The following is a 25511-nucleotide window of genomic DNA, read 5'->3' as shown; positions in this document are numbered from 1 at the left end:
ACTCTGTTGTACGGTACTCTCCCAAGTGCTTTATACGGTGCTTTGCACACAATAAACGTTCAGTACATACAACCGACTGATTGATCGATCCCCATCCCGGGATAACATGAGGATGTCTTATATCTCCCGGCTTTCACCAGGAAAGATTCAGAGGCACAGAGGAGAGCAAGGATTTGCAAAACCTTTTTCACTGAGGCATACCGGAGGTAATTTTCAGACATTCACAGTATCCAACATCGGTCTGGAATGATGCAGACCAACGTCTGTTGGGGCTATCGGCCGTTAGGTCTTTTTTAGGTCAGCGAGGATGGCTTCCTTGGTAATAGTGGTCCAGGCATCAGGGATTTGGCCTCGGCCCTTGAATTTCTTCCCGCAGGTCTCTTCTAGCCGGGCCCGGAAGCGGCACAGGAACCACTTCCAGTAGGGCTGGGCGGATGCGTCTGGGGTGATGCTCCACGTGGCATATTCCCCTCCAGCCTGGCGATACAACTTCCACGGGATTCTTTTGCCACTGGGCAGCACTATGATGCAGTCACTTGCTACCAAACTGGTGCAGAAGTCCACTGAAAAGCTCTCTGCTTTATCCCACATGTAACTGCTTATGGCCTCAGGGCGATGGAAGAGGACGCTGTGGTCTCCGTCGTGATCGGGAAGCGCATTGGTGCAGACCGCCTTGCAGAAGGGACACTGCTTCCAGCAGCCGCAGAACTGGGCAGAAAGCATGGCCTGAATTTTGGGTGCCACCTTGTCCCGAGCCAGCTGACTACAGGTCTGGGCCAGCCTCTGCCCGGCTGCAGCCAAGGCCTCGCTCACGGCCCCTCTGACCAGCTCCACGTCCGAGGTCTCCTGGTGTTCAACAATCTTCAGTTCTCCTCGGGGAAGAGGTAAGTGATCCCCCAGGTGTTTACAAAATTCGTCCAACCACAGGGACACCGAGCCGTTCCCGGCTTGATCAGCGGCGGCTGAGTCGCGAATGGCCGCGAGAACCTTTTCTTTGAAAATCTCTAGATTGAGCATTAGGGCGCTGTTCAGTTTTTCCCAGTTTTGGGCAGAGCAATAAGCTTCTGTCTGTTTTTCGATGTAAGTCCTGAAAAACTCCCTGGGAGAATGAATGTACTGCCAGTAGTTCTCAAAATTTTCTTCCTCCGCGAGGGAAATCAGAATGTGTCTCTCCAGATCCGATCTGTTGCCCTGAAAGGCTGGGAAGTTAGCCTTCATGTCACCAGCGAGATCGATGGCTGTCTTGTCCCACACAGCACTAAGCAGAGCAGAAGATACTTTGTCCCACAGAAAATCCACAAACTCTGTGGTGGAAGCTGCTCCTTGGCAGCCAATTTTAAAGCTCACAAATAACTCTTCTCTCTTACTTTCTAAGTAGGTGACAGGATCATTTGCTCTTTTGAATGCCGTGTGCATATCCTGGAATCTCTCCGAAGCTCCCTGGCATAAGGACAAAGCCAAGTCTAGTTTGTACTGGTTTGTAAATGTGTATCTTGCACCCTGAGCTGCTGATTCTGTCTCGGTATCTATGACTCTCAGAATTTCATGGAAATAATTAGAATTGTATCCTTCTCTCTGCTTCTCCTGGGTATCGATCTTTTTCTTGACCAGACCCATGATGTGATGCGTTGCTTGTCGGATGTTCATTTTATCACTCTCCTCCAATGTGAAAACTAGACCTATTTTCATCTGGATGTGTTTGGCATAGTCAATACTCATTTTTCTTCTAGAAGGATCCCTGATTTTGTTGGTGCTGTTGGGTTCCTGTTGAAAATGTGCCAGGAGGATTCTTTCCAAATCCACAGGGATATTAGGCTCGTTAGCAAGCTGGAGAACCGAGGACACTCGGACGACCCACTTGGACCAGAGTTGATTGAACTTCTCTCTTAGCTCTTTCTCGCTGAATTTCTTTCCTCTTAGTGACAAAGCCAGCTCTCTAGTCTCCACCAGCAACTCGTTCTCATACCCTGATTTTTTCTGGTTCAGTAGATACTGTCTCTTCTTCAAATCTATTAAATCTTTAGTATCTCTTCTAATTTCGGAAACTAGGGTTTCTTTAAGGGCTTTTAGTTTATTTTCGAAACCAGCTTTCCACCGAATCAGTATTTCCCAGTCTTGACTTGTACTGAAATAGCTTTCAAGTTCTTCCTGGACGGTCTTATATTTTTCTAAGATTGGACCCTCAAAATGTCCTCCAGGGAGGTCTTGGAGGTCTCCATTCTGAATCTGGTTGTTCAGTTGGTTCTGCCAACCCAGTGCATGGCTTCTCAGTTGCCAGCTCCAGCCGTTATACACCGTCTCCAGTTTGTTCAGTATCACTGTCTCCCTGGTGTTTCTGAAACTAAAAGCGAAGGACTCATTAATCACCGCTCTCCACAGATCCTGGATCCGGACTTTTAATTCTGACACCCTCAAGATGAAGCCTTGAGATTCTTCTTTGGCTACCGTAAGAATCCGACTCTTCAGGTCCTGAACGTCGTGGCTGTAACTGGGGTTGGGAGGGGCCATGGGGGGATTCCCCTCCCACAGGGGAGCACAGTAATGGACGTGGGTGTTCACGTCAAACCGGACCACGTCACTGAACCGGGTGATGTCGGAGATCTGTTCTTGCTCAGCGGCGGCCACGGCCATTTCATCCAGTCTCCGCTGGAGCCTCCTGCGTCCTCCCTTATTCTGTTCTTTAGCCGTGATCTCCCCCACATTGTGATGCACAAACACACAGCTGGGGGAAAGTCTCACTTTCTTCATTCTAAGGAAGGCCTGGACCGCGATCTGCAGGATGTCCTGCATTTCAGATGGACTCTCGCCAAAAATGTTGATCACGGTCAGGTTACCGAGGCCAATGACAAAGGTCGCCAACTCGTTGTCCCGATTCAGTGATGCGCTGGTGAGCTCTGGGGCCTGGAGACCCTGACTGTCCACGACGAGCACAAAGTCGAAGCCCAGGTCTTCCCTGACCTTCTCCTCCACCTTGAAGAGATGCATGTAAGCTCCCCGGGTGCATCGCCCCGCGCTGACAGCGAACTGCAGACCGAACATGGCGTTCAGCAGCGTGGACTTCCCTCTGCTCTGGAGACCCAGGACGGAGAGCACAAACAACCTCTGGTCTCCCAGGATCTCAGTTAACCTGTCCAAAACAGCACCCACCCATTTCAGGGGCACATAGGAAGCATCCCCATCCATGAGTTCCATGGGATACCCAGCAACCATCAGGTCTGCAGCCAACTGGGGAAGAGAGAGAAGCATTGTGTTTTTCTGGGGTGAACCTCCATCTAGACCTTCATAGATCTGCCCCACTTCTCTCAGTAAATGATCAATCCCAATTGTACAGTCACTTATCTCCTTGGAAACGGCTTCCAGGACAGTCTGTATGTGTTTCTGTGTGTCATTCTTCATCTTTACCTTTTCAGTCAGCACCTGTGAGCACAAAATATCATACTTCTGTTGAAGGGCTTCCAGTTGACCCGCAGTCATTTTGTCCAGAAAGACACTTAGCCACTGCAGAAAGTAGAGCTTCGTGCTTGTCTCGGATCGGGGCTGGAGAACATCAACCATAGATCTCATCGGAGCACTGAGGGGAAAAGCTTTCTGCCACTGAGCAATCCGAATTTCCTGCTTCTCTGCCTCAATCTCACTCCTGTGCTGCTCGATGCTTTGCTTCCCTTTCCCACGCAGATGGCTGAGCTCCCTATCCTTCTTACACCACCGGTGCCATAATTCTCCTTGGAGGGGCAGGAACTTTTCTTTTATTGCTGACAGCTTGTTTTCTCTCAAGAGAGACACCAGTGTCCCGGCCAGTGTTTCAGCCTTCTTGCATTCCTTGCGGTCCTCATCTACGAGGAACCCGTGCCGGCGAGCAATCTCGGCACAGCCAACGGGACTGAGCGGTGTTCCCTGAATCTCCAGGAGGTGTGTGATCGTGGCTCTCAGTTCTTCTACTAACTCTGCTTCGTTTCGGTTCTTGATCCCAATTCTCACCTTGAGGCCACGGTTACCACCCACGATCTTCTCTCTGTCATCGAACAGGCAGATGAAAGGTTTTGGCGATTGCAGAAGCTCACGGACGATTTTCCTGTTCCTCTCACTTCGCTCAGAAGCCGACAAGAGAACGACGGTGACGGAAGAGATTTCCTGCAGGAACCTGAGCTGGGCCTTGTGCTCCAGGGCGTCTCCGTGGAGATTGGCAAAGGTGATGCAGTTGTCAAAACTGTCGTCGTCCTTCCCACCGGGACAGTACCAGCAGACCTCCACCACGCCCCCCATCAGGAGAACGTCTTTGCTGCTCCCCGTGCAGTGACGGTGGAAAAATATGTCATATTTCTGTTTAGTCAGCAGCGAGTTCAGGATCTGGGACTTGGATGAAGAGAAGGAATTTCCAACTCTCAGGAAGGATACGATGTGGGTAGCCACCTGAGTGATTAGTTGGTAGTCATAACTTTTCATCTTCTTCTCTCCCCCTAATTTCTTCACCCGTCGCCAGCTCTTCTTGACTTGGCGCAGTGACCAGAGAGGGAATTCAATTTGGGATGTACAGGGATTGGGCACCACAAATGGAAGAGCAAATTGACAGATGGAAAGTTTGGTTGAAATATATTGTCGCATGAAGTCGTCTGCACAGTGGAAAATCGCCATCTGGATGTCCATTGGATGGATGTGCGCCTGAGCGAGACCAGGGGGAGGCAGATGTGTCTCGGGGATGTTAAAAAAGTCCTCAAGGAGGTCTGAGGAGTTCCGCCCATTCCCTGCGGGACTCAGGGGCTCAGCCACGGTCAGCCTTGTCTTCCCATCATCGTCGCGGACCAGATACCTCAGCCGATAGTCCAGCATCAGCAGCTTTTGCAGGAAATAAAACGGTAATTCATGGTCAGTGCGGGGCTGACTGTCATGCACAGAGGCTTTGTAAATCAGGTGGAAATCCGCTCTGCCCATCTTCCGTGGGTAGTACCGGTCCAGGCCCAGCCTCCGGATCAGGCTCAGAAAGTCTTGCTTGTCCCTCCCTGCCTGCTCTCTAACACTTCCCCTCTGCTCGTCTCTGGGTCTGGAGGTTGGGCCATTCACCTGTTTCTTGTGCTGACAGACACCTTCCCTTTCTCTTCTCTCCAAATCATTTGGCAGAGAATGGACCGTGGCTTCACCGTCTCCCAAGATGAGGGATTTCAGGTCTCCCTCCAGAGACTCCCCATCGGCACCTGCTCTGGAAAAGACCGCCGCAACTTCCTTGGACAAGGACGTTCCCAAGTGCTCCCTCAAAACACTCAAACGTTTCTCTTTCTGCTGGAGGGTCAGGGCTGTGGACCCAGAAGTCACGGTCAGGCCCGTGAGCAGCAGGAAGGCCTGCGCCTTGGGCCCACGCTGTCTTCTGAGGGCCAGGTGAGTCTCATGGGCTTTTGGCATTTCCTGTAACAAGAAGTTGATCTCTTCCCTCCCTAGGAGGTCCCCAAAGGTTTGGCTTTCTGCCACGTAGCCGGCTGCAGCTGCAATGGACAGGAGCAGCAGCTCCGTGTCTGATCGGTCCGTGGCTCTGAGCGTCTGCAGCAGGGAGCTGAGCGCGGATCCCACCGCAGCCGTGGCCTGTCTCCGAGCTTCCTCCGCCGATGCTGGGGACACAGAGTCAGAGTCCACCCTGAGGACACCGTTCTGGATTTCCTTTAGGATCTGGATAAAGTCAGCAAACTCAGAGCCCTCGGTCTGGGGTTGCTGCGGTTCCCCTGGGCTGCAGACCCATTGCAGGAGCCAGGGAGCCTGGGGGAAGTTTGGCACGGAGCGGACGTGAGGGTCCAGGAGGAGGCGCAGGTGGGACCGGATGAGTCTGGTGTCCCGGGGAGGGAGGTCCTTGCAAGCGGTGGCTGCATTCACCAGGAAGTTCTGCACGGCCCGATCTGAGAGGCAGATGCGACTCCAGGCGTTGTCGTTGTTCCTTTGCTCATTCAGCTTTTGCATGAAATCCACCAACTTCTCCAGCTGCTTCTCAGGATCGGTGACCTCCCAGGATTTCACATCCTCCAAGAAAGCTGGGAGGTCCCCCTCTGTGCTCAGGGTGGAGTCCCGTCCCAGGGGCGGGGGGCCCTGGAGGCCGGTCGCCCCCTGTGACTCTCCTAGGACCGGCTGCCGGGGTTCTGCATCCAGTTCTCCGGCGCTCAGCCTCCTTGCCAGATCTCTCCTGGTGGGGCCTCCATCATGGGTATCGCCAAGGAGTTCCGCTGGGGCAGCCGTGGCTTTGAGCGAGGAAGGAAGGACCCATTAGACTGTGTTAGGGGGCAGGTGGGAGGCTCAGCTAGAAGAGAAGAGGACTGGTTTGTGGGGCTGGGTAGAAGTGGCCCTTTTTGTGGGGAAGGGGGCCATGGAGGGTCTGGGGATCGAGGTGACCTGTTCTTTCTGGACTTGTGATGGACTGTCACTCCCATTAGACTGTAAGATCGTGAAGCACAGGAACCATGTCTTTAGTTTCTATTGTCTTCTCCCAAGGGTCTAGTCCAATGCTTTGCATAGAGTGGGTGTTATAGCATGGGCCTGGGAGTTACAGGGTCATGGGTTCTAAGCTCGGCTCTGCCACTTGTCTGCTGTGTGACCTTGGGCAAGTCACTTCACTTCTCCGGGCCTCAGTTACTTCATCTATAAAATGGGGATTAAGACTGTGAGCCCCACGTGGGACAACCTGTTTGCCTTGTATCAACCCCAGTGCTTAAAACAGTGCTTGGCACATAGTAAGTGCTTAATAAATGCCATTATTATTATTATTACTATGATTGTTATTATTCCCCACCAATTACTCCCTCCACAGCAGCGGAATTCCCTCGCCTCCAACTCTGGGCTGTTTCTGGGACAGTGTGCAGGGGAATCTTCGATCTGCAGCCCCGGTTCAGCTTGGCCAAGTCAGCAAGAGGATAGAGTCCTAGACTTAGAGGCTTAAATTCACCTCTCACCTGTCCGCTTGTCCCCCTTCCCGTGCCCCGAAAACCCTTGGCAGTGAGGGAGCCGATCTGGGCAGCGCCACATCAGTTACAGCTTCAAGAGAGCCCCATCAGCAGATGGCATCAGCTCTCTGGCCCAGTCATTAGCATTTATCAGAACCCAGGGAATTTGTGTATTGTGGAGGCGATGGGCGAAGGTTGGGTGGAGGACACCAACAGCGTGCTCAACGGTCCCGTCAGAGTGGGGAGAGTGGTGTGGGGGAGCCAGCGCTGGAATGGGGGAGAGTCCTCCCGCTGTGCGGATCTAGGAAGCTGGGGAACGGCTCCGATGTCATCACACACAGTGTGACATAATGACATCATGTGGGAGTCCCTGCAAAGTAATTAACCCTGGGCCCATGAGGGGATTATCGTGGCCCTGACTTTTCCGGGAATTTCCTTTGCAGAAATGGAGAAGCAAGGGAAGAGGGAAAGGATTCACCCACTTCACCCCTGCCCCCTCCAGCCACACAAATCTCCAGTTTCAGTTCTCCTTTCCTCTCCCTCCATCACGTGGCAAAATGATCCCCTTTCCTTCCCCCTCTGCCACCCCTCCCTCCCCTTCACGTGATTTTAGATGACAAAGGAACTGAGTCCCTGAGGGGCTGCCTCCTCTATATGAGCACCCAGTCCTGGTCATTCCCACAGCCCCCTCCCTAGGTGCAGGGGGAGGGGTCAGAGACCTGGAACCCCCCATTGCCCCCTTCATGGGCACAATGACATATACCTTCCTCCACCTCCATACGGGCCGAGGGACAGAGAGACGACATACTAATCTTTCTCCGGAGTCTCCCTGCAAGACAGGGAGAAGCAAATGAGGAAAGGTAAGACCTGTTGCTCCCTCCTCTCTCCCCAGTAAGTGACAGGGACCCTAATCCCCAGCCATACTGAGTCATCTCCCCAAAATTCAGTGAGGGGGTACCCCAGGAGACTATGGCCAGGGGGAGTGGGTTGTGGGAAATCCGGGCCTGGATTCATCCTGAATGTTCCTATCTGCTCTGTGATCTTGGGCAAGTCTTTTAACTTCTCTGAGCCTCAGCTAGCTCATCTGTAAAATGGGGATTAAGACTGAGTCCCACGTGAGATATGGACTGTGTCCAACTCAATTAGCTTATATCTACCCCAGCATTTAATACAATGCCTGGCACATACTAAGTGCTTAACAAATACCATTAAAAAAACCAACAGCCCCTCCCCCCCCCAAAAACTAGCATTGCCTACAACCATTCAGCTCCTTGCAGTTGAGTCCTGATGTGAGGAGGTGGGAGATAATGTTAATCAGGTTGTCCCATGTGAGGCTCACAATCTTCATCCCCATTTTACAGATGAGGTACCTGAGGACCTGTCCTGTGAGGACAAAGGCCCTGTACAAGCCCCACCATTACCTCCCTTGTCTGCCTCTCTCTGCTCTGCTCTAACAGCCTACACCCCTGTAACCCTCCTGTTTTCCTAATAATAATAATAATTGTGATATTCATTAAGCACTTACTGTTTGCCAAGCACTGTATTAAGTGCTGAGGTAGACACAAGATAATCAGGTCCCACATGGGGCTCCCACTCTAAGTAGGAGGGAACACAGGTATTGAATCCCCATTTTACAGATGAGGGAAAAGAGGCATAGAGAAGTTAAGGGACTTTCCAAGGTCACACAGCAGGCAAGTGGCAGAACCAAGATTAGAATCCAGGTTTTTGGACTCCCAGGCCTGTGCTCTTTACACTAGGCCACACTGCTTTCCTCTCCCTTGCTTCCATCTCTACACCCCCTCTAGACCCTTCTTTTTCCTTGTCTCCTGCTCCAACCTCTACACCACCTCCAGAGAGTCTCCCCCTCCCTCCTGTTCCACCCTTACACTCCCTCCAGAGCCAGAGCTGTCACTCACCAATCTCTCCCTGAAGTTTCTCTGCAAGGCAAACAGAACCAGAATCTTATGTGAGAGAGGGTTCGAGACTGTGGGCAGGGGGATTTTGCTGGGGCGTGGGTGTGGGTGGGAGGGATGACACACCATCCTAGGGTGTTGGTGCCATTAGCAGGAGGGACCACCACTCTCTGGGGTCAGTTCTGCACCAGACCCAGGTTCTGGAGGGTACTAAGGGTCAGGGTAGATTTTCCCCCTTGGGCTGAGCAGGGACTTCCCTTCAGGCAGCCACTAGGAACACTTCCCCACTTTCCACCCCTAGCTAGGGGTCCCAGTGGAACCTTCCCAAGTGCCGGGCCCGAAGTCCTCTCTGCTCTCCTGGAGGTCAATGGTCAGATTGGCCCTTGTCCCAGTCACCCCTCTTTCCAGGAGAGGTGAGGGAGGGAACTCTGAGTGGGGATCTCTTCTCTCCTCCACCCCACCTCCATTCTATCAGCCAGATGGACCCATTCACCCTCCTGATGATCACTGCCCCCTCTCCCCGCCCTTAAGCACTAAAGGATGGGAATGGAGATTCAAATCCCCTCCCCTTCCCTGGGTCTGGGATTCCAGATCCTCTGCTTCCGGGCTCGGAAACCAGGTTGTGGGTGAGGGAGCTATACAGGGGAGCATGTCTTCTCCCCAGAGGATTCGCTGCCACTCTGGGCCTGCAGGGCCTCCCCTGAAGACAGAGTTGAGGCGGGGTATTTTTAGGGGCACGGCAAGTGTGGGTTCCCCCCCATCTGCAGTCGGGTTCTTGGCTCCTTTCCAAGACAGGAGGGCAAAGGCAGGATGTGTTTCAGGTCCACCGGGGCAGTGAGAGGTGAATGGACTCACCGAGCTCTCTCTGGAGTCCATCTAAACACAACAGAAATGAGACAAATATGAGGGAGGGAGAGAGGAAGGGAAAGAGTGTGGGATGGAGGGCGGGAAATGTTTCCTTTAGGATGGCCCCTTCCCCAGCTGGAGCTCCCTGTCTCCTTCCCTCCCCCGGCATCCAGACCAGCCCCGCCCCACCCTCATGCTTCTCTGCTCCCCGGGATTCCAGCTCAATCTCTGCTCCATCTCCAGTGTAGGCCGAGTTCTGGGGGATGGCGGGGGTTGGAGGCTGGGAGGTTGGGGCCTCCTGAAGGGATTGGGACCTGAAAGGAGACCTTGGCCACCTCCATCCCCATTCCTCCCTTCTCCCTAGCCTGGCCTCACTGATGTCCCATTCCTCAGGGTTTGTGCTGAAGATTGACCCTGTGGGGTGGAAGAGGAGTTGGAGGAGGAGAGGATGTATAAGTGAACTCTGTCTGGGGCAAGGAGTTTGGGGATAGGGAGGTTGCCTAGGTACACCAAAGGGCCTGAGGGGCGAGATATCAGATGTAATAGTAGTTGTTAGTAGTAATAGTATTTATTAAGTGCTTACTGTGTGCAGAGGACTGCACTAAGCACTGGGAAAGAGTAAACAGGTGGGAATTAGACAGGGAGCCCTTGAGGGGCTCAAAATGGGTGCTTTTCCTTGGCTCCATCGGAACCAGAAATTTACCTTTCTCTTCATGAAGCTGCAGAGCAAGTCTTTCTGGAAGAAAAGGACAAACATCCACCTAAAGACTCTGACCAGCTGGCCGCTCCTCCGGGGAAGCCAGTGAAGTCTCGTAGAGGTCACAAGCAGTGGTCCCCATCTCTGCCACATTCGGCCCGGGACCACCCTCCCTCCTTCCCCTCCCGACCACGATCATCCCGGGGTGAGTTAACTGGGGCTGGACTGGCTCCGGTCTGTGGGACTGGGGAGGGTTACAGAGGGATGCCAGGGAGAAGCCAAACCTCACTGTTTTTCCATTTCCCCTGACCCCTAGGCCGAGGGACTGGCCCCTGCATGACTCTTCCAATATCAGCTCTCTTCATTTAGGTCTGTCCCATGTCTCTGTCTCAATTTCCCTTCCTCTTCCACCTCCTTGACTCCCGGCTACTCTCTGTCCACTCTGTCCCTGTGCACCAGCAGCCCTCCCTCTCCCAGCCCCAGATCCCACTGGGTGTTCGTTACCTTTTGCTAGTTGCCGCTCCCACATGAAATAGATCCCCTTAGCCAGAAGCATCCCCAGGAGAGACAGGATCATGGGAGGAACTGCCAACCGGGGAGACAGTCTCTGGGGAAATGCATCTGAAACATCAACCTGGGAGTCAGGAACCAGGGATACCCCACCCTCAGCCAGCCCGTGCCCCCAGCCCCTGAACCCTAGAGCTGCTTGTCTGTCTATCCGGGGGACTCCAGGGCTACTTGCTTGCGTCTGCCTTTATTGCTAAGTTCTCCTGGATCCTGATCCAGGATCTGGACTCTTGTTGGGAGATCTGTTTCCACTGAACCGTTGTTTCTGGTCCCTGATTGTAGAACCAGCCTGTTCTACTCTGAGTTCTGGCCCACACCCAAAACCCTGGAATGACCACTGGGGCAGCAGAGGACCAGAAGCTTTTCTCCCTTCCCATCACCAGCTTGTATCTCCTGATTTTTTTACCCCAACCTGCTGGTAGTCATAACAGTGCGCTGACCTGGGGTACAGGAGTTGGCCTTGCCTCTAGGAACTATGAGATGGAACAATATGGACAGAAAAGATCAAACACCTGGACTACTGAATCGACAGGGAAACAGATACATGAATATGTATCATTACCTCCAGCCCCAGGATCTGTTTTGTGCTTCTTTCACTCTTTCAAAAGTGTACGAGCATTACACAGGGAACTAACTGTAACTGCTTATAGTTGCCAATAATAATTTACAGTAATAGTGAACCTTAAACAGATATATAGTTAAGTTCCCTGTAGATGCTAGCGGTTACTGATAAGATGTCGAAGAAACATAATGAGATATGCGATGCAGCTGACTTGAAGCGTCAGAAATATCATCCGCAGCCAAAGAAAACTATGGCTATTCGCAGCCGAGTTCCATAGTAGCCAAAATGGTATATAGAAAATTCGGCTTCGATATTCAAACCATGGTTGGGAAAGTTGTGGTTGGCAGAGGAAGTCTGCGTATGTAAAAAATGGGTGTACATATATGTATGTTTATATGTATAAATGTACGTTGGTGTGTTTTGCATACATTTGTGAGGATAGCTGAGAGGCAGTTCTTGTAACGTGTCCCGAAAACTGTCCAACCCCCCCACCACTACTGTCCCAACTACTTACCTGAGGCCCTGGAGAGCAACTGCAGGCGGGGGAGTAGGAGGAGGGGGAGAGGGAGGGCGAGGACGCAGCCGAGCAGGGGGAGATTCCATCTTGAGCTGAGGCCTCGGGGGATCGAGACTGCCTTCCTGAGACCTGGGAGCAGGAGCAGGGAGGGTTAGGGAGCCGGGTTAGCCAGGGATTGGGAGCTACTGCCTCTTTCCTGTTGTATAGGGAATTTTTCCAGCCTAGGTGGATGGGCGGTCGGGGGGGGAAGCAGAAGACAGGGACATACTGTCAAAACATTCGGATGGACTCACAGACACACCACATTTGGACAGACCCACGGAGGGTCAGTTTGGGCCTGAGCAGTCTACCCTGTGAAGCTCAGGCAGTGACCTACTGGCTCACTGGCTGTTTGTTCACTCTCTTGCCAGCCAATTTACTGTCTCTCTCCTGACTGGAGCAAAGTTGCTGTCTCTGGTTGTGACCAGGCAGCGTTTGCTCTTGGGCCTCCGGTGGGGGATTTCCTGTGACCTGTGAGTGTCTCTGCTCCGCTAGGTCCCTCATCCTTCCACATCCTGGACCAGTTTTCCATGTCTTTATGGGGAACTAATTTCATCATCAGATGAGTTGAACTTAGATTTGCACATATTTGTAGTTTGTTTATGTTAGTGTCTTCCTCCCACGCTAGACTGGAAGCTTGTTTTGGGCAGGGAGTGTGCCTACCCACTCTCTTGTATTGTACTTTCCCAAGTGCTTAGTATGGTGCTCTGAACACAGTAAGTGCTCAAAAAATATTATTGATTGCAGTGTTAAGCGTCTTATATGGGCATAGTATTACACTACATACTTAGGAACATAAAAAAGAAGTAAAAAAACACAATAGTGATAGCAGTAGTAGTTTTTACTAAATGTGTGCTTTGTGCAAAGCACTGTACTAAACAATGGGAAAGAAGTACATGGATGAGATATAGATATAGTCCCTGGCTACCAAGGGGCTCCAATTCTAAGAATAAAGCAGGGAAGGGACTGGCAAGACACATAAGGAAGGATGGAACCAAAGTATAAAAGTCAAGGTTCCTGACTCGAGGAGGTTACAACCTAATGTACTGTGCTTTGCACACAGTAAGTGCTCAGTAAATATGATTGAATGAATCTAGTGGGGAAGACGGGCAGATATGTACGATAACAGTAAAAGTATAGACATAACTGGTAAAAACCAAAGTAGGCCAGAAGGGAATATGGAAAGAAATAAATGGAATAAACCAACAAATATACAAAAGCCCTGAAGGTATTAATGGAATGGATGACCGGGGAAGGTGAAGGTAAGTCAAGGAATCCCTCCTGATCAGGTAGGTTTTTAGTCTTTGAAGATGGGGGAGGGATGTGGTTTGGCTAGTTGAAGGGGGAGTAAGTTATTTTCAGGAGAAGAGATGTACAATGGGTCGGAGATGGGAGAGCCCAGAGGGAGATCTAGTTAGGATTTGGCTTGGGAAAAGTGAAGATTGGAAAGAGAATGGAAATTGAAGAAAGTGAGTTGGGGGAGATCCTTAAATCCAGTGATACAGAGTTTTGGTTTGATGGGATGGGAAATGGGTAGGTGTTTGAGGTTTTTGGAAAGCAGAGTGATGTGTTCTGAACTGTGTTTTAGGAAGATTATTCAAACAGCTGGGTGACGGCTAGACAGGAAGTGGAAAGAGGCTGGAGGCAGGGGTCGATAAGGGGACTGCTGCAATAAACCAGCTGGGAGGTGATGAGAGCTTGGATCAGGGTGGGGATTATGAGGGTGTAGAGAAAAGGGGAGGATCTGGGACATATTGTGGAGGAGAAACCAGGATTTAACCAAGGACTAAATAAGGAGGGTGAAAATCAGAGTGGAATCAAAGATATCATTAAGGTTGTGAGCTTTTTATTATTTACTGGGACAGGGAGTATCATGGTGGTGTTGACTGTGATGGGAAAGTTAGGAGGAGGAATTGGTTAAGGAAGGAAGCAGAGTTCATTTTTTGTGATAATGAGTTTAAGTTGCCAGCAAGTCATCCATGTGGAGATGTCCCGAAGGCAGGAAGAGATATAATAATAATGTTGGTATTTGTTAAGTGCTTACTCTGTGCAGAGCACTGTTCTAAGTGCTGGGATAGATACAGGGTAATCAGGTTGTCCCACATGAGGCTCACAGTTAATCCCCATTTTACATATGAGGTAACTGAGGCACCGAGAAGTTAAGTGACTTGCCACAGTCACACAGCTGACAAGTGGCAGATCGGGGATTCAAACCCATGACCTCTGACTCCAAAGCCCGGGCTCTTTCCACTAAGCCACGCTGCTTCTATGATATGAGATATATATATATATATATATGAGATATGTGACTGTAATGTGGGAAGGAGGACAGAATGACAGAGGTATATTTGGGAATCACCGTCAAAGAAGTGAAAGCTGAGAGTTTGTTAGTGAATGAATCCCCCAAACGAGGCAATGTAGAAAAAGACTAGGACCTAGACTTGAACTTTTGAAGCATCCACAGTTAAAAAATAAGGGGAGGATGACAGCCAGGAAAGGAGACTGAGAAGGAATGGTCAATGAGGTGGATTCTTCTTGGATTGTAACTTCAGGGAACACATACCCAGAGATGACATGGACTTTATGTAACTTTCTAGGAAAATCTCCCCAGGTATGAGAAGAGGCATGGCCTAGTGAAAAGAGCAGGGGCCTGAGAGTCAGAGGACATGGGTTCTGATCCTAGCTCTAACAATGGCTTTGTAGTGTGACCTTGGGCAAGTCACTTATCTGTCAAACAGGGATTAAATACCTATTCTCCCTCCTACTTAGACTGTGAGCCCCATGTAGGACAGGGACCTGATTAAATTGTATCTCCCCTTACATTTAGGGCTTAATACACAGTAAGCGCTTAACAAATACCATAATACCATAAAAGTAAGGTGATAGTTTGTGGCCAGAGGATCTTTAGGTGACTGGCTCTGGGTGGTGACTAGCTCTGGGTTCCCGCCAGACTTCCCTGGAATTTTCACCCTGCCCCTTGCCCTCAACTGACCAGGGAAGTGAGAGAGACCCTGTTTATGTTCATTCATTCAGTCGTATTTATTGAGCGCTTACTGTGTGCAGAACACTGTACTAAGCTCTTGGAAAGTACAATTCAGCAACAAAGACAGGCAATTCCTGCCCACAACGGACTCACAGTCTAGAAGAGGGGAGACCGACATCGAAACAAAAAATGTTGTATCCCAGACTGCATGGGGAGTAGAATAATAATAATAATAATGATAATAATGTTGGTATTTGTTAAGTGCTTACTATGTGCCAAGCAGTATTCTAAGTGCTGGGGTAAATACAAGGTAATCAGGTTGTCCCTCATGGGGCTCACAGTCTTAATCCCCATTTTACAGATGAGGTAACTGAGGCACAGAGAAGTCAAGTGACTTGCCCTAAGTCACCCAGCTGACAAGAGGCGGATCTGGGATTTGAACCCATGACCTCTGACTCCCAAGCCTGAGCTCTTGTGGGGAGATGCCACACCTTCTTCCCTTCTCAGGTTGCCAAAGAAAAGCTGGGGGAGTCAGTCAGGGATGAGAGGAGTCTGTCAATCAACCATCCAGGAATAGACCCTTGGACCAATCAATGAATTTATTGAGGACTTTCTGCTTGGGAGATTTGGGAAACTACATTAGAGTTGGTAGACATAATTCCTGTCCTCAAGCAGCTTACAGTCTAGTGACCAGGTGGTCCCTGGCCTCAGTGAGCTCACAGTCCTTTAAGGGGAGACAGGACAGACACACAGACAGATCCTTCCCTGAAGACAAACAGACAATGTGATGGCAGGAATTTGCTGGGAGGATGGGGAATGGGAAGGTGGGGGTGTGGGGTCTCATATGGAGGTTGGGGGGGCCTGGAGGAGGCAGTCTTGAATTGCCTTGGAGAGGGAAAACGGAGGAATAGGCAGGAGGGGTGGGAGGAGGAGGAGGGATGGGAAGGGGGAAGGAGGGTGAGAGCAGAAAGGTATGTGGGGGGTGTTGGGTGGTGGGAAAAGCGGGCACGAAGGGGGTCCAGACTGAGAGACCTGCTCCCTCTACTTACCCCTCACTGGGGTCTCTTTCTCACTTGTGTCTTTCAGGCTGTGGGATGGAATACACCAAGGTGTTGGTGAAAAACATTCATTTGCCAGACAAAGAGGGGCCGTAAATTGTGGTTCTGAGGCTGAAGCAGAGTCTGAGGCAGTAAAGGGTATTAGTATTAGTGATTTATAATATCCTCAGGATGTCACCTTGGCTCCAAAGTCACTTCCTATTTCACCTCAGCACTAGAATGCCACCCTCAAGCTTGATGTCCATTTGGCAGCAGCTCAGTGCTGGCAACTTAGAATAGCCCTGGGAGAGGGGAAGGAGATGGGTAGAGCATCATCCTCCGATATGTAAATGTTGTTTAAAAAAAAGAGAGAGAAAGAAACTGTTTGGAATTTGAGAGACAATTGTTTGCGTAGCCATTCCTGGGAGAGGCTTGTGGTGTCACGTCGATGTGGGGGAGGTTGGGTCGGAAGGGACAGACAGCTGGGAGGTTTGGGAGCAGCTGGTGGTTGAGATAGAGGTGGGAGTGTGGCAGGGTGATGGCAAGGGAATTCAGCTGGGAGCCCTCCTCAGAGGCGGAGGAGGAAGAGGAGACTGTCAGCGAGTATGGGGTGGATGGAGGTGGACTTGTCACTCAGGACTGAGTCCTGGGGAGGGAGGACGGAGGGCTAGAAAGGAGACGGGGGCACAGGAATGGGCCATCTTAGTGTGTAGGTAGTGTGGTCAGAACTGTTGGCCCACCTTGGTCTCTGCTCACATCCCCCCACAGGTAGAAGTGAGAGTCATTAATATCACATTTGAATAATACTCTCCCAGGGGCTTAATACAGTGCTCTGAACACAGTAAGTGCTCAATAAATACCATTGATTGATTTGGTTTGAAGGTCCAGTTAATGCATTAGTGGTCCAGGCCTATTGGTTCCAATGCATGAATCTCTTGCTCTCTTTCCTGCCGTGATAACCCCACCTTCTCTACTTAGCAGTCTCCCTCTAGAGCACACTCTCAAAGCCTTATTAAGGTCACAGCTCTTTTGAGAGGCCTTCTCCCACTAAATCTTTTTTTCTCCTGCTCCCTCTCCCTTCTATGTACTTAGATCTGTACTTTGGGCATTTGGTATACACCCCGACCTCAGCCGCACAGCATGTGTGTACAGATCTCTAAATTATTTTTATTAATGTCTGTCTCCCTCTCCAGACTGTAAGCTCGTTGTAGGCAGGGAATGTGCCTACCACCTCTCTAGTACTGTACTCTCCCAAGCGCATTGTACAGAGCTCTGCACACAGTACACACTCAATAAATACCACTGACTGATCTCTCCCTTATTTGAAGACGCTGCTGGGAATGACCAGTTTGGGACGAGGCTCACGGAAGGGGTCAATTAATCAGAGATGAGGAAAGGGGCCAGGTCTGGTCACTGGGGAGAGGCCAGGCAGGACATTTTGGCCGAAGAAGACAAAGGGGCCTATGCCCAGGGGCACGAGAGGGTGGGTTCAGCTCAGGGGAAGGTGATGATATCTGGGGACTCTGGCACCCTGACAAGCCTAGGGCAGAAGACCAGGAAGACCTTGGCTTCTTGGGGTTCTTACAGGTGAGAGAGGAGGATGGGAGCATAGAGGTGTCAGTAGAGGGTAAGGCAGACTGGTGGAGTGGTCTCCTTGTTCCTGACCTGGAGAAATCCTTGGGGGGCTGGAACCCAACTACAGGTGTCTCGCTGGACGGCCTTTCAATGGAAATCAACTGGGCACTGACAGCATGGTCAGACCAGGAACTTCCTGTGTCCCTCCTTGGGGAGGCTGGTCTGGACCGGGCCCGAGAGTCATGGAGACCAGGCATGGACATTCTGTTTCCTCCATGTGCAGTGGAGGGGAGGGACAATTGTCCTCCGTGGATTGAATGAGTGAAAGAATCAGCGTCCTGGTCTGGGCAGGGAGAGGGGTCCAGGTTGGGGGTCATCTTCCTGAGGTGGGTTGGAGCTGGAGAGGGCGAGGAGATGGCTTTCCCGGAGGCATCACATCCCTGCTAGTCACCTTCCCTCTTTCCCTCCATCCTTCCTTCCCTCCCTCCAACCCATCCACTCCCAGCCCCCACTTCGACCTGTACCAATCTTGAGGCATCAGCTTGCTTCCCATCCCAGATTTCTCCCACTGCCAAGGGCAATGTTTCCCAGATTACCTCTTTCCAGTTGCCACTCTGTCCTAGACCTACGATAATAGCCTCCTCACTGGTCTCCACTCCCTGAAAATTTCCAATCCTGCCCCGTCTCCCTCGGCATCAAGCAAAAACTCCAGATCATTAGCTTCAAGATTCCTGACAGTCGCCCCATTTTACAAATGGGCTGTCGTCACCTGTTCCTCCCTAGCCTGTGCTCTTCACTCCTACCAAACTCACTTTCTAACTGTATCTTTTTCTCCACTCCATTCCTGCACAAACACTGTTTCCCTGGCCTGGGACTCCCTCACCCAAACAAATCAGCACTACCTCAGCCCTGTCCATCTTCAGAGTGCTCCTAAAATCCCATCTTCTCAAGAAGGCTTCTCAGATTAGTTCACAATAATCTAGTCCCATCAAGCCTACCTTACCTTACCTTACTCACTGCTCTCCTACTACAACCAAGCCCACACACTTTGCTCCTCTAACGTCAATCTGCTCACTGAACCTCCATCTTGTCTATCTCACTGCCGACCTCCTGCCCACATCCTGCCTCTGGCCTGGATCGCCCTCCCTCTTCATATCCAACAATTTTTCTCCCCACTTTCAAAGCCTTATTGAAGGCACAACTCCTCCAAGAGGCCTTCCCTGTCTATGTCCTCATTTCTTCTCCCAATTCTTTCTGCATCACCCTTCCACTCAGATTTACTCCCTTTATTCACCTTTCTTTCAGCCCCACAGCTCCTATGTATCTATATGTAATTTATTTAACTTATTTATAGTCTGTAAACTCATTGTGAGGAGGGAATACATCTCCCAAGTGCTTAGTACAGTGCTCTGTACACAGTAAGCATTGAATAAACATGATTGGTTGATGGATTGATCTGGGCAACACACACTCTCAGAACTTAAACTGTAAGCTCGTTGAGGGAGGAAAATGTATCTACCAACTCTATTGTATAGTACTCCCCCAAGCACTTAGTACAGAGCTCTGCACATAGTAAGCCCTCAGTAAATACCATCGATTGATCGACTGATTATCCTCCGCACTTCTATACAGAATTCTATTCCTCTTTGTATTTTCGTTTGTCTATTCAATTATTAATTCAGCTATTTATCCTTATATAACTTGATTTGTACATTCCAAGCGCTCAGTACAGTGCTCTGCACATAGTAAGTGCTCAATAAATAATATTGAATGAATGAATAACTGTACTACGTACAGTCATATCCCCTGTCTCCCTCCTGTTTCCACTACCGATACATATTTTCATCTGCCTGTCTGCCCCCTTCCCACTCAAACCTTTTCCTTCCCACCCACACCCCTGACTTTCCCATCACTGAAGATGGCACCACCATCCTTCCTGTCTCACAAGTCCGTAACCTTGACATTATCTTCGACTTCTCTCTCTCATTCAATCCACATATTCAATCCCTCACTAGATCGTGTCGGTCCCACCTCCACAACATCGCTAAAATCTGCCCTTTCCTCTTCAAACTGCTACCACGTTAATACAATCACTTGTCCTATCCTGCCTGGATTACTACATCAACCTCCTTGCTGACCTCCCAGCCTCCTGTCTCTCCTCCTTCCAGTCCATACTTCACTCTGCTGCCCGGATCATTTTTCTATAAAAAACACTCAGGACATGTCACCCCGCTCCTCAAGAAACTCCAGTCGTTGCCCATCCACTTCTGCATCAAACAAAAACTCCTCAACATTGGCCTTAAAGCACTCTACCTCAAAGCCCCCTCCTACCTCTCCTCGCTCCTCTCCTACTACAACCCAGCCCTCACACTTCGCTCCTTTAATGCTCACCTTCTCACTGTGCCATGATCTTGCCTATCTTGCCCCCGACCCCTTGCCCACATCCTGCCTGTGGCCTGGAATTCCCTCCCTCCTCAAATCCATCTCCCCTTCAAAGCCTTATTGAAGGCACATCCAAGAGGCCTTCCTAGACTAAGCCCCACTTTTCCTCTTCTCCCACTCCCTTCTGCATCGCCCTGACTTGCTTCCTTTGTTCATCTCCCCTCCCAGTCCCATAGCACTTATGTACATATCTGGAATTTATTTACTGGTATTGATGTCTGTCTCCCTCCTTCTAGACTGTAAGCTTGTTGTGGGCAGGGAATGTATCTGTTTATTGTTGTACTCTCCCAAGTGCTTAGTCCAGTGCTCTGCACATAGTAAGCGCCAAATAAATACGAATGAATGAATGAATTAGATTGTGAGCACACTGAGGGAATGTGTGGATGGCGTCTATCGTATTATAATAATAATGATGGTATTTGTTAATCTCTTACCATGTGCCAAGCACTGTTCTAAGCGTTGGGGTAGATACAAGGAAATCAGATTGTCCCAAATGGGGCTCACAGTCTTAATCCCCATTTTACAGATGTGGTAGCTGAGGCACAGAGAAGGTAAGTGACTTGCCCAAAGCCACACAGTTGATAAGTGGCAGAGCCGGAATTAGAACACTCGACCTCTGACTCCCAAGCCCATGCTCTTTCCACTAATAATGATGGCATTTGTTAAGCACTTACTATGTGCAAAGCACTGTTCTAAGCGCTGGGGAGCATACAAGGTGATCAGGTTGTCCTACGTGGAGCTCACAGTCTTCATGCCCATTTTACAGACGAGGTAACTGAGGCACAGAGAAGTGAAGTGACTTGCCCAAAGTCACACAGCTGACAAGCAGAGGAGTCGGGATTTGAACCCATGACCTCTGACTCCCAAGCCCTTGCTCTTTCCATTGAGCCCCGCTGCTTCTCTGGGATATGTTAACCCAGAACCCCGGGACAGGTCGAAGGTGAGAGAAGAGAAATTTGAGTCTCGGCTGCTCCGTGGGGGACACCCCACAAATCCAGTGTCCTTTCACCCCGCTGCGCCCTGCCCCATTACCTCTCCAGTTCTTCCACCAGGTGGGGATGGGTCTCCCTCAGGGCCTGGTACAGCCGGTCTCTGCAGCCTTGGTCCCAGGAGGGGTTGAAGCTGAACAGCTTCCTCATCTTGTCAGGGTTGGTCTTCTCCGCCCTCACATTCTGGTACTGCTCCTCGTTCAGCACCTGGCCGTGCAAACTGTCCAGCATACTGTCCACCCCCGTCACCCGGTCGATCAATCTCTTCCGGTGCCGGTCCACAAAGTGCAGCTCTGAGAGAAGGAGAAGGGGAGAGGGAGATGGGGGTGAAATGCAGCTTCCTCCAGAGAAGGCTCAGCCTGGTGACTCTGGGGCCTCGACAGGGAAAGCAGAAGGTCACTGCACCCGCCTCTACTCTTCAAGGCCCCAGAAAGTGGCAGAGACATTAGGGGAAGATGTCTCCCCTCCAACCCCGACCTTCAGTTCTCTGCAAAGAGCTTAGCTACTCCTCTTCCAGGCCCCACACCTCGCCTTCCTCCTCCAGTACATTCTTCTCTCCCCTCGTTACTGGTTAGGGTGGCCATTCATCTAGTTTCATACAGGACAGTCTGGTTTCGGGCCAGTCCATCTCCTGACCTGTATTCGGATATGGCACCAGACACCTTTGTGTCCGGTAGTTTTTATTTTAAACACCCACTCAGCCCCGCCCCGACATTGGTTTCTGGAAATAAAGCCTGGGTTTCACAGGGACCTGGGAGAAGAGAGCAAAGCCCCTTCGATTGTGAGCGCTACCCCGCTCACTCCTAGGAACAGGGACCATGTCTAATTCACCTGAGAAATCTCTCCCAGTGCTTAGTACAGGGCTCTGCACATAGATATTATCTCTGTTACTACCCTGGAGCAAGGGATTGGGGGGGTAGTCAGGAGTCTCCTGCCACCAGTTTGGTTTTGCGGATTTCTGCCAAAAGCCTTTTCATGAGTCTTAAGTTACCAAACTTACATAACATAGGAATGCTAATTCCAGGGTAGAAAAGGGTGTCAGGTATATCTGAATATTGACGGGGGCTACTCTATTCCCCAGTCACTTTTGAATCAGATTGGGAAGCAGAGCAGCCTAGTGGAAAGAGCATGAACCTGGGCACCAGAGGTCCTGGGTTCTAATCCCGGCTCTTCCAATGACTTGCTGAGTGACCTTGGGCAAATCACCTAACTTCTCTGTGCCTCACTTTTCTCAACTGTAAAATGGGGATTAAATACCTGTTCTCCCACCTACTTAGACTGTGAGCCCCATGTGGGACAGGGACTGTGTCTGACCTAATTAACGTGTATCTACCCCAGTGCTTAGAACAGTGTTTGACACATAACAAGTGCTTAACAATTACAGTAAAAAAAATTCAAACTCCACATCCTTAATTTCTCTCCCCTCTCCTCTCCCCTTCCCAATCCCTGCCTACCCCAGATCTGACTCCTTGAGCTCTTGGTCTTGGTTCTCTTTAACTGGCTTCACTTTAACTTTCATTCATTCGTTCAATCGTATTTATTGAGCGCTTACTGTGTGCAGAGCACTGTAGTAAGCGCTTGGAAAGTACAGTTCGGCAACAGAGACAATCCCTACCCAACAATGGGCTCACAGTCTAGAAGGGAGGAGACAGACAACAAAACAAATAGATGGGCATCAATAGCATCAAAACAGATAAACAGAATTATAGCTAGATATACATCAGTAATAAAATAAACAGACAAATATATATATATAGATATGTGCTCAAGTGCGGTGGGGTGGGGAGGGGGTACAGCAGAGGAAGGGAGTCGTCGTGATGGGGAGGGGAGGAGGAGCAGAGGAAGAGGGGGGCTCAGCCTGGGAAGGCCTCCTGGAAGAGGTGAGCTTTCAGTAGAGACCTAGAAAGGGCAGATTTGGTGCTGGTTTCTGGCTGGAGTTTCCACAGCCAGTGGTTGCCATGAGTTTGATCAGACAAAAAAGGACTTCAACAGGCCCAGAACCCACAGGTGGGAGTGGAACAGTTGTCAGAGGGGACAGAACCTGGACAATGAAAGACATCAAGGTAACAGTGTCCTTTGAAAATGTTTTCTAAAAAATATAGTGGGCAAGTTAACAGAACAGCCTCTATTTTTCCAAACAAAAATTAAGATTTGGGTCTGTATAAACCAACTCTCTCCCCCAAGACAGGGATGTTTGCTGCTTGAAGCAGTGTGGATTATAGGAAAGATTACAGCAGTGGAGTCAGGAGACCTGGCTTCTAGCCCCAGTTCTGTAAAACTGCCCGCTCTATGACTTCGGGCAACTCACTTACTTCATCTGGGCCTCAGTTTCCAAATAAAAATTATGATGATTAACCTCTCAGGGCCTCAGTTTCCTCATCCCTCTCGACTCCACAGCTCTCTCCAGTTATCGCTCCATCTCCCTCCTTGAAAGAGTTGACTACACTCGCTGTCTCCACTTAGGCTCTTCCAATTCTCTCCTTGATCCTCTGCAATCTGTTTTCTGCCCCTTCCTCTCCATGGAAACTGCTCTCTCTAAAGTCAACCAATGATCTTCTTGCCAAATTTGACTGCCACTAATCCAGCCTAATCCTCCTTTAACTTCTCGGCTGGCTTCCACACTTCTGACCATCCCCTCCTCCTGGAAACTTCAATCTCGAAATGTACTTGGATCTGTGTGAACTTTGGACATTTTATATTCTCCCTGCAACACTTACGTAGGTGTCTGTAAATTCTATAATATAAATTATTTATGTATATTAATGTCTGCCTCACCCTCTAGACTGTAAGCTCATTGTGGGCAGGGAATGTGTCAACCAGCTCTGTTGTACTATATTCTCCCAATCTTAGTACAGACCTCTGCACACAGTAAGCACTCAATAAATATCACTGATTGATTAGCTGATCTGTAAAATGGGGATAAAATACCTGTTCTTCCTCTCTCAGACTGCAAGCCCCATGTGGGACACGGACACTATCTGATCTGATGATTTTGTGTCTACCCCAGTGCTTGGCACAAGGTAAGCCCTTCATAAATGCCAATCATTATTACTATTATTGTGTTCTGCTCCAGCTCCACCACCTGGGATAGTTCCAATTTCAGCCTGGATTTCCTGTCATTATTGCCTGTCTTGCTGGGCTCCAGAGCTCTGGGAGGGCAGAGGGTGGGTCTCAGGTGAGAACCTGGCTCTTGGCCAGAGTCCTGTCTGGATTAATGGATAGAGCATGCCCTTGTGAGTCAGAAGGACCACGGTTCGAATCCCAGCTCTGCCACTTGTCTGCTGTGTGACCTGGGGCGTTACTTAACTTCTCTGTGCCTCAGTTACCTCATCTGTAAAATGAGGATGAAGAATGTGAGCCCCATTTGGGACATGGACTGGGTCCAACTTGATAGGCCGATATCTACCCAGCGCTTAGCCCAGTGTCTGGAACATAGTAAGCCCTTAACACATACCGTGAAGAAAACACATACTGTGAAGAAAGAAAATAGTTGGCAGTGGTGCGGAACCAGAAGGCTGGGCTGCTCTGGAGAAGGGGGGAAGCAGAGATCAGTGTGGAACCCACAGCCTGGCCAGAGGGGAGTTATTTCAGGACAGAGTGTGTCACTCACTTAGTTCAAGTAGACTCCAATTTTGGGGAAGACATTTTATGGCCTGGAAGGCTGGTCAGTTCCACGCTATATGGGATTTCTGTCAATCGATCAATTGCATTTATTGAGTGTTTACTGTGTGCAAGGCACTCAACTAAGCAGTTGGGAGAGGACAGTACATTAGAGTTTGGAGGCATGATCCCTGCCCTCAAAGAGCTGATCCCGACCCTCCTGAATTCCTCCCCTTCCACCCTGTCCTGGAAGGTGCTCAATGGCACAATTTCACCATTTACTACTTAGATAGAAAACACTAAATATGTTCCTTTTTCAGGGGACAAAGGTGAGACTGGAAACACGAGATGCGATTTGGGGCCGAGTCACCTGATAAAATTCTCAGTCTGTTTATGAGTAAATAATTTGGGGTGGGGAATTCCTTGGGGTAGAGTCAAACTTTTGAAAAGAACACATATAAATTCAACATCCCTTGGTCAAGAAGGCTTTTAAGCCTCTTCACCCTTCCCTTGACTTCAAGACAAGTCTCATCTTTTGCAATTTCCTCTCGTCTTTCCTAGGCTCTGCTACGGGAGGCTTGTGTCACGGTCCCTGGGACTTACCCGGCTGGGCGGCCATTGGGGCGAGGTAAACTGTCAGCTGCAGGACTGCGCCGGTTTGTGGGCCGCAGCACCGTGAAATTCATCCCTGGACCTCATCGGCTCAAAGTGGCCAGTTCGGTGCTTCCCCGAGAGAGCGGTGGTCATGACTCTGACCTCTCGGGGACCAAACCAAGCTGCCACTTTGGACTCATTGAAGAAGAAGCTCTGTGTGTTCCTGATGATGGGAG

General features: G+C 50.1%; 1 protein-coding gene and 1 long non-coding RNA gene across 2 annotated transcripts in view; one reads left to right on the top strand and one right to left on the bottom strand.

Annotated features, from left to right (window-relative positions):
* Positions 1 to 6: 6 nt before the first annotated feature.
* Positions 7 to 25371, bottom strand: LOC100087255 (interferon-induced very large GTPase 1-like). Its single transcript, XM_029056556.2, has 10 exons — positions 25285 to 25371; positions 21125 to 21374; positions 16088 to 16125; positions 12014 to 12145; positions 10875 to 10991; positions 10377 to 10409; positions 9683 to 9703; positions 8831 to 8851; positions 7678 to 7743; positions 7 to 6215 (listed from the first exon to the last, which is right to left on the bottom strand). The coding sequence occupies exons 1-10, from the start codon at positions 25298 to 25300 to the stop codon at positions 283 to 285; spliced, it is 6627 nt and encodes a 2208-aa protein (XP_028912389.1). The 5' UTR covers positions 25301 to 25371; the 3' UTR covers positions 7 to 282.
* LOC114808736 overlaps positions 24062 to 25511 on the top strand; it is a 48923-nt gene continuing 47473 nt past the window's right edge. Inside the window, exons 1-2 of the long non-coding RNA XR_003756537.2 lie at positions 24062 to 24101; positions 25243 to 25511. This is a non-coding gene — a long non-coding RNA (uncharacterized LOC114808736). The remainder of the gene's footprint in view (positions 24102 to 25242) is intronic.

Source organism: Ornithorhynchus anatinus, chromosome 2, assembly GCF_004115215.2.
Source record: "Ornithorhynchus anatinus isolate Pmale09 chromosome 2, mOrnAna1.pri.v4, whole genome shotgun sequence".
Taxonomy (NCBI): domain Eukaryota; kingdom Metazoa; phylum Chordata; class Mammalia; order Monotremata; family Ornithorhynchidae; genus Ornithorhynchus; species Ornithorhynchus anatinus.
Note: the sequence above shows the minus strand (reverse complement) of the source record. Positions and strands in the feature narration are given on the sequence as shown.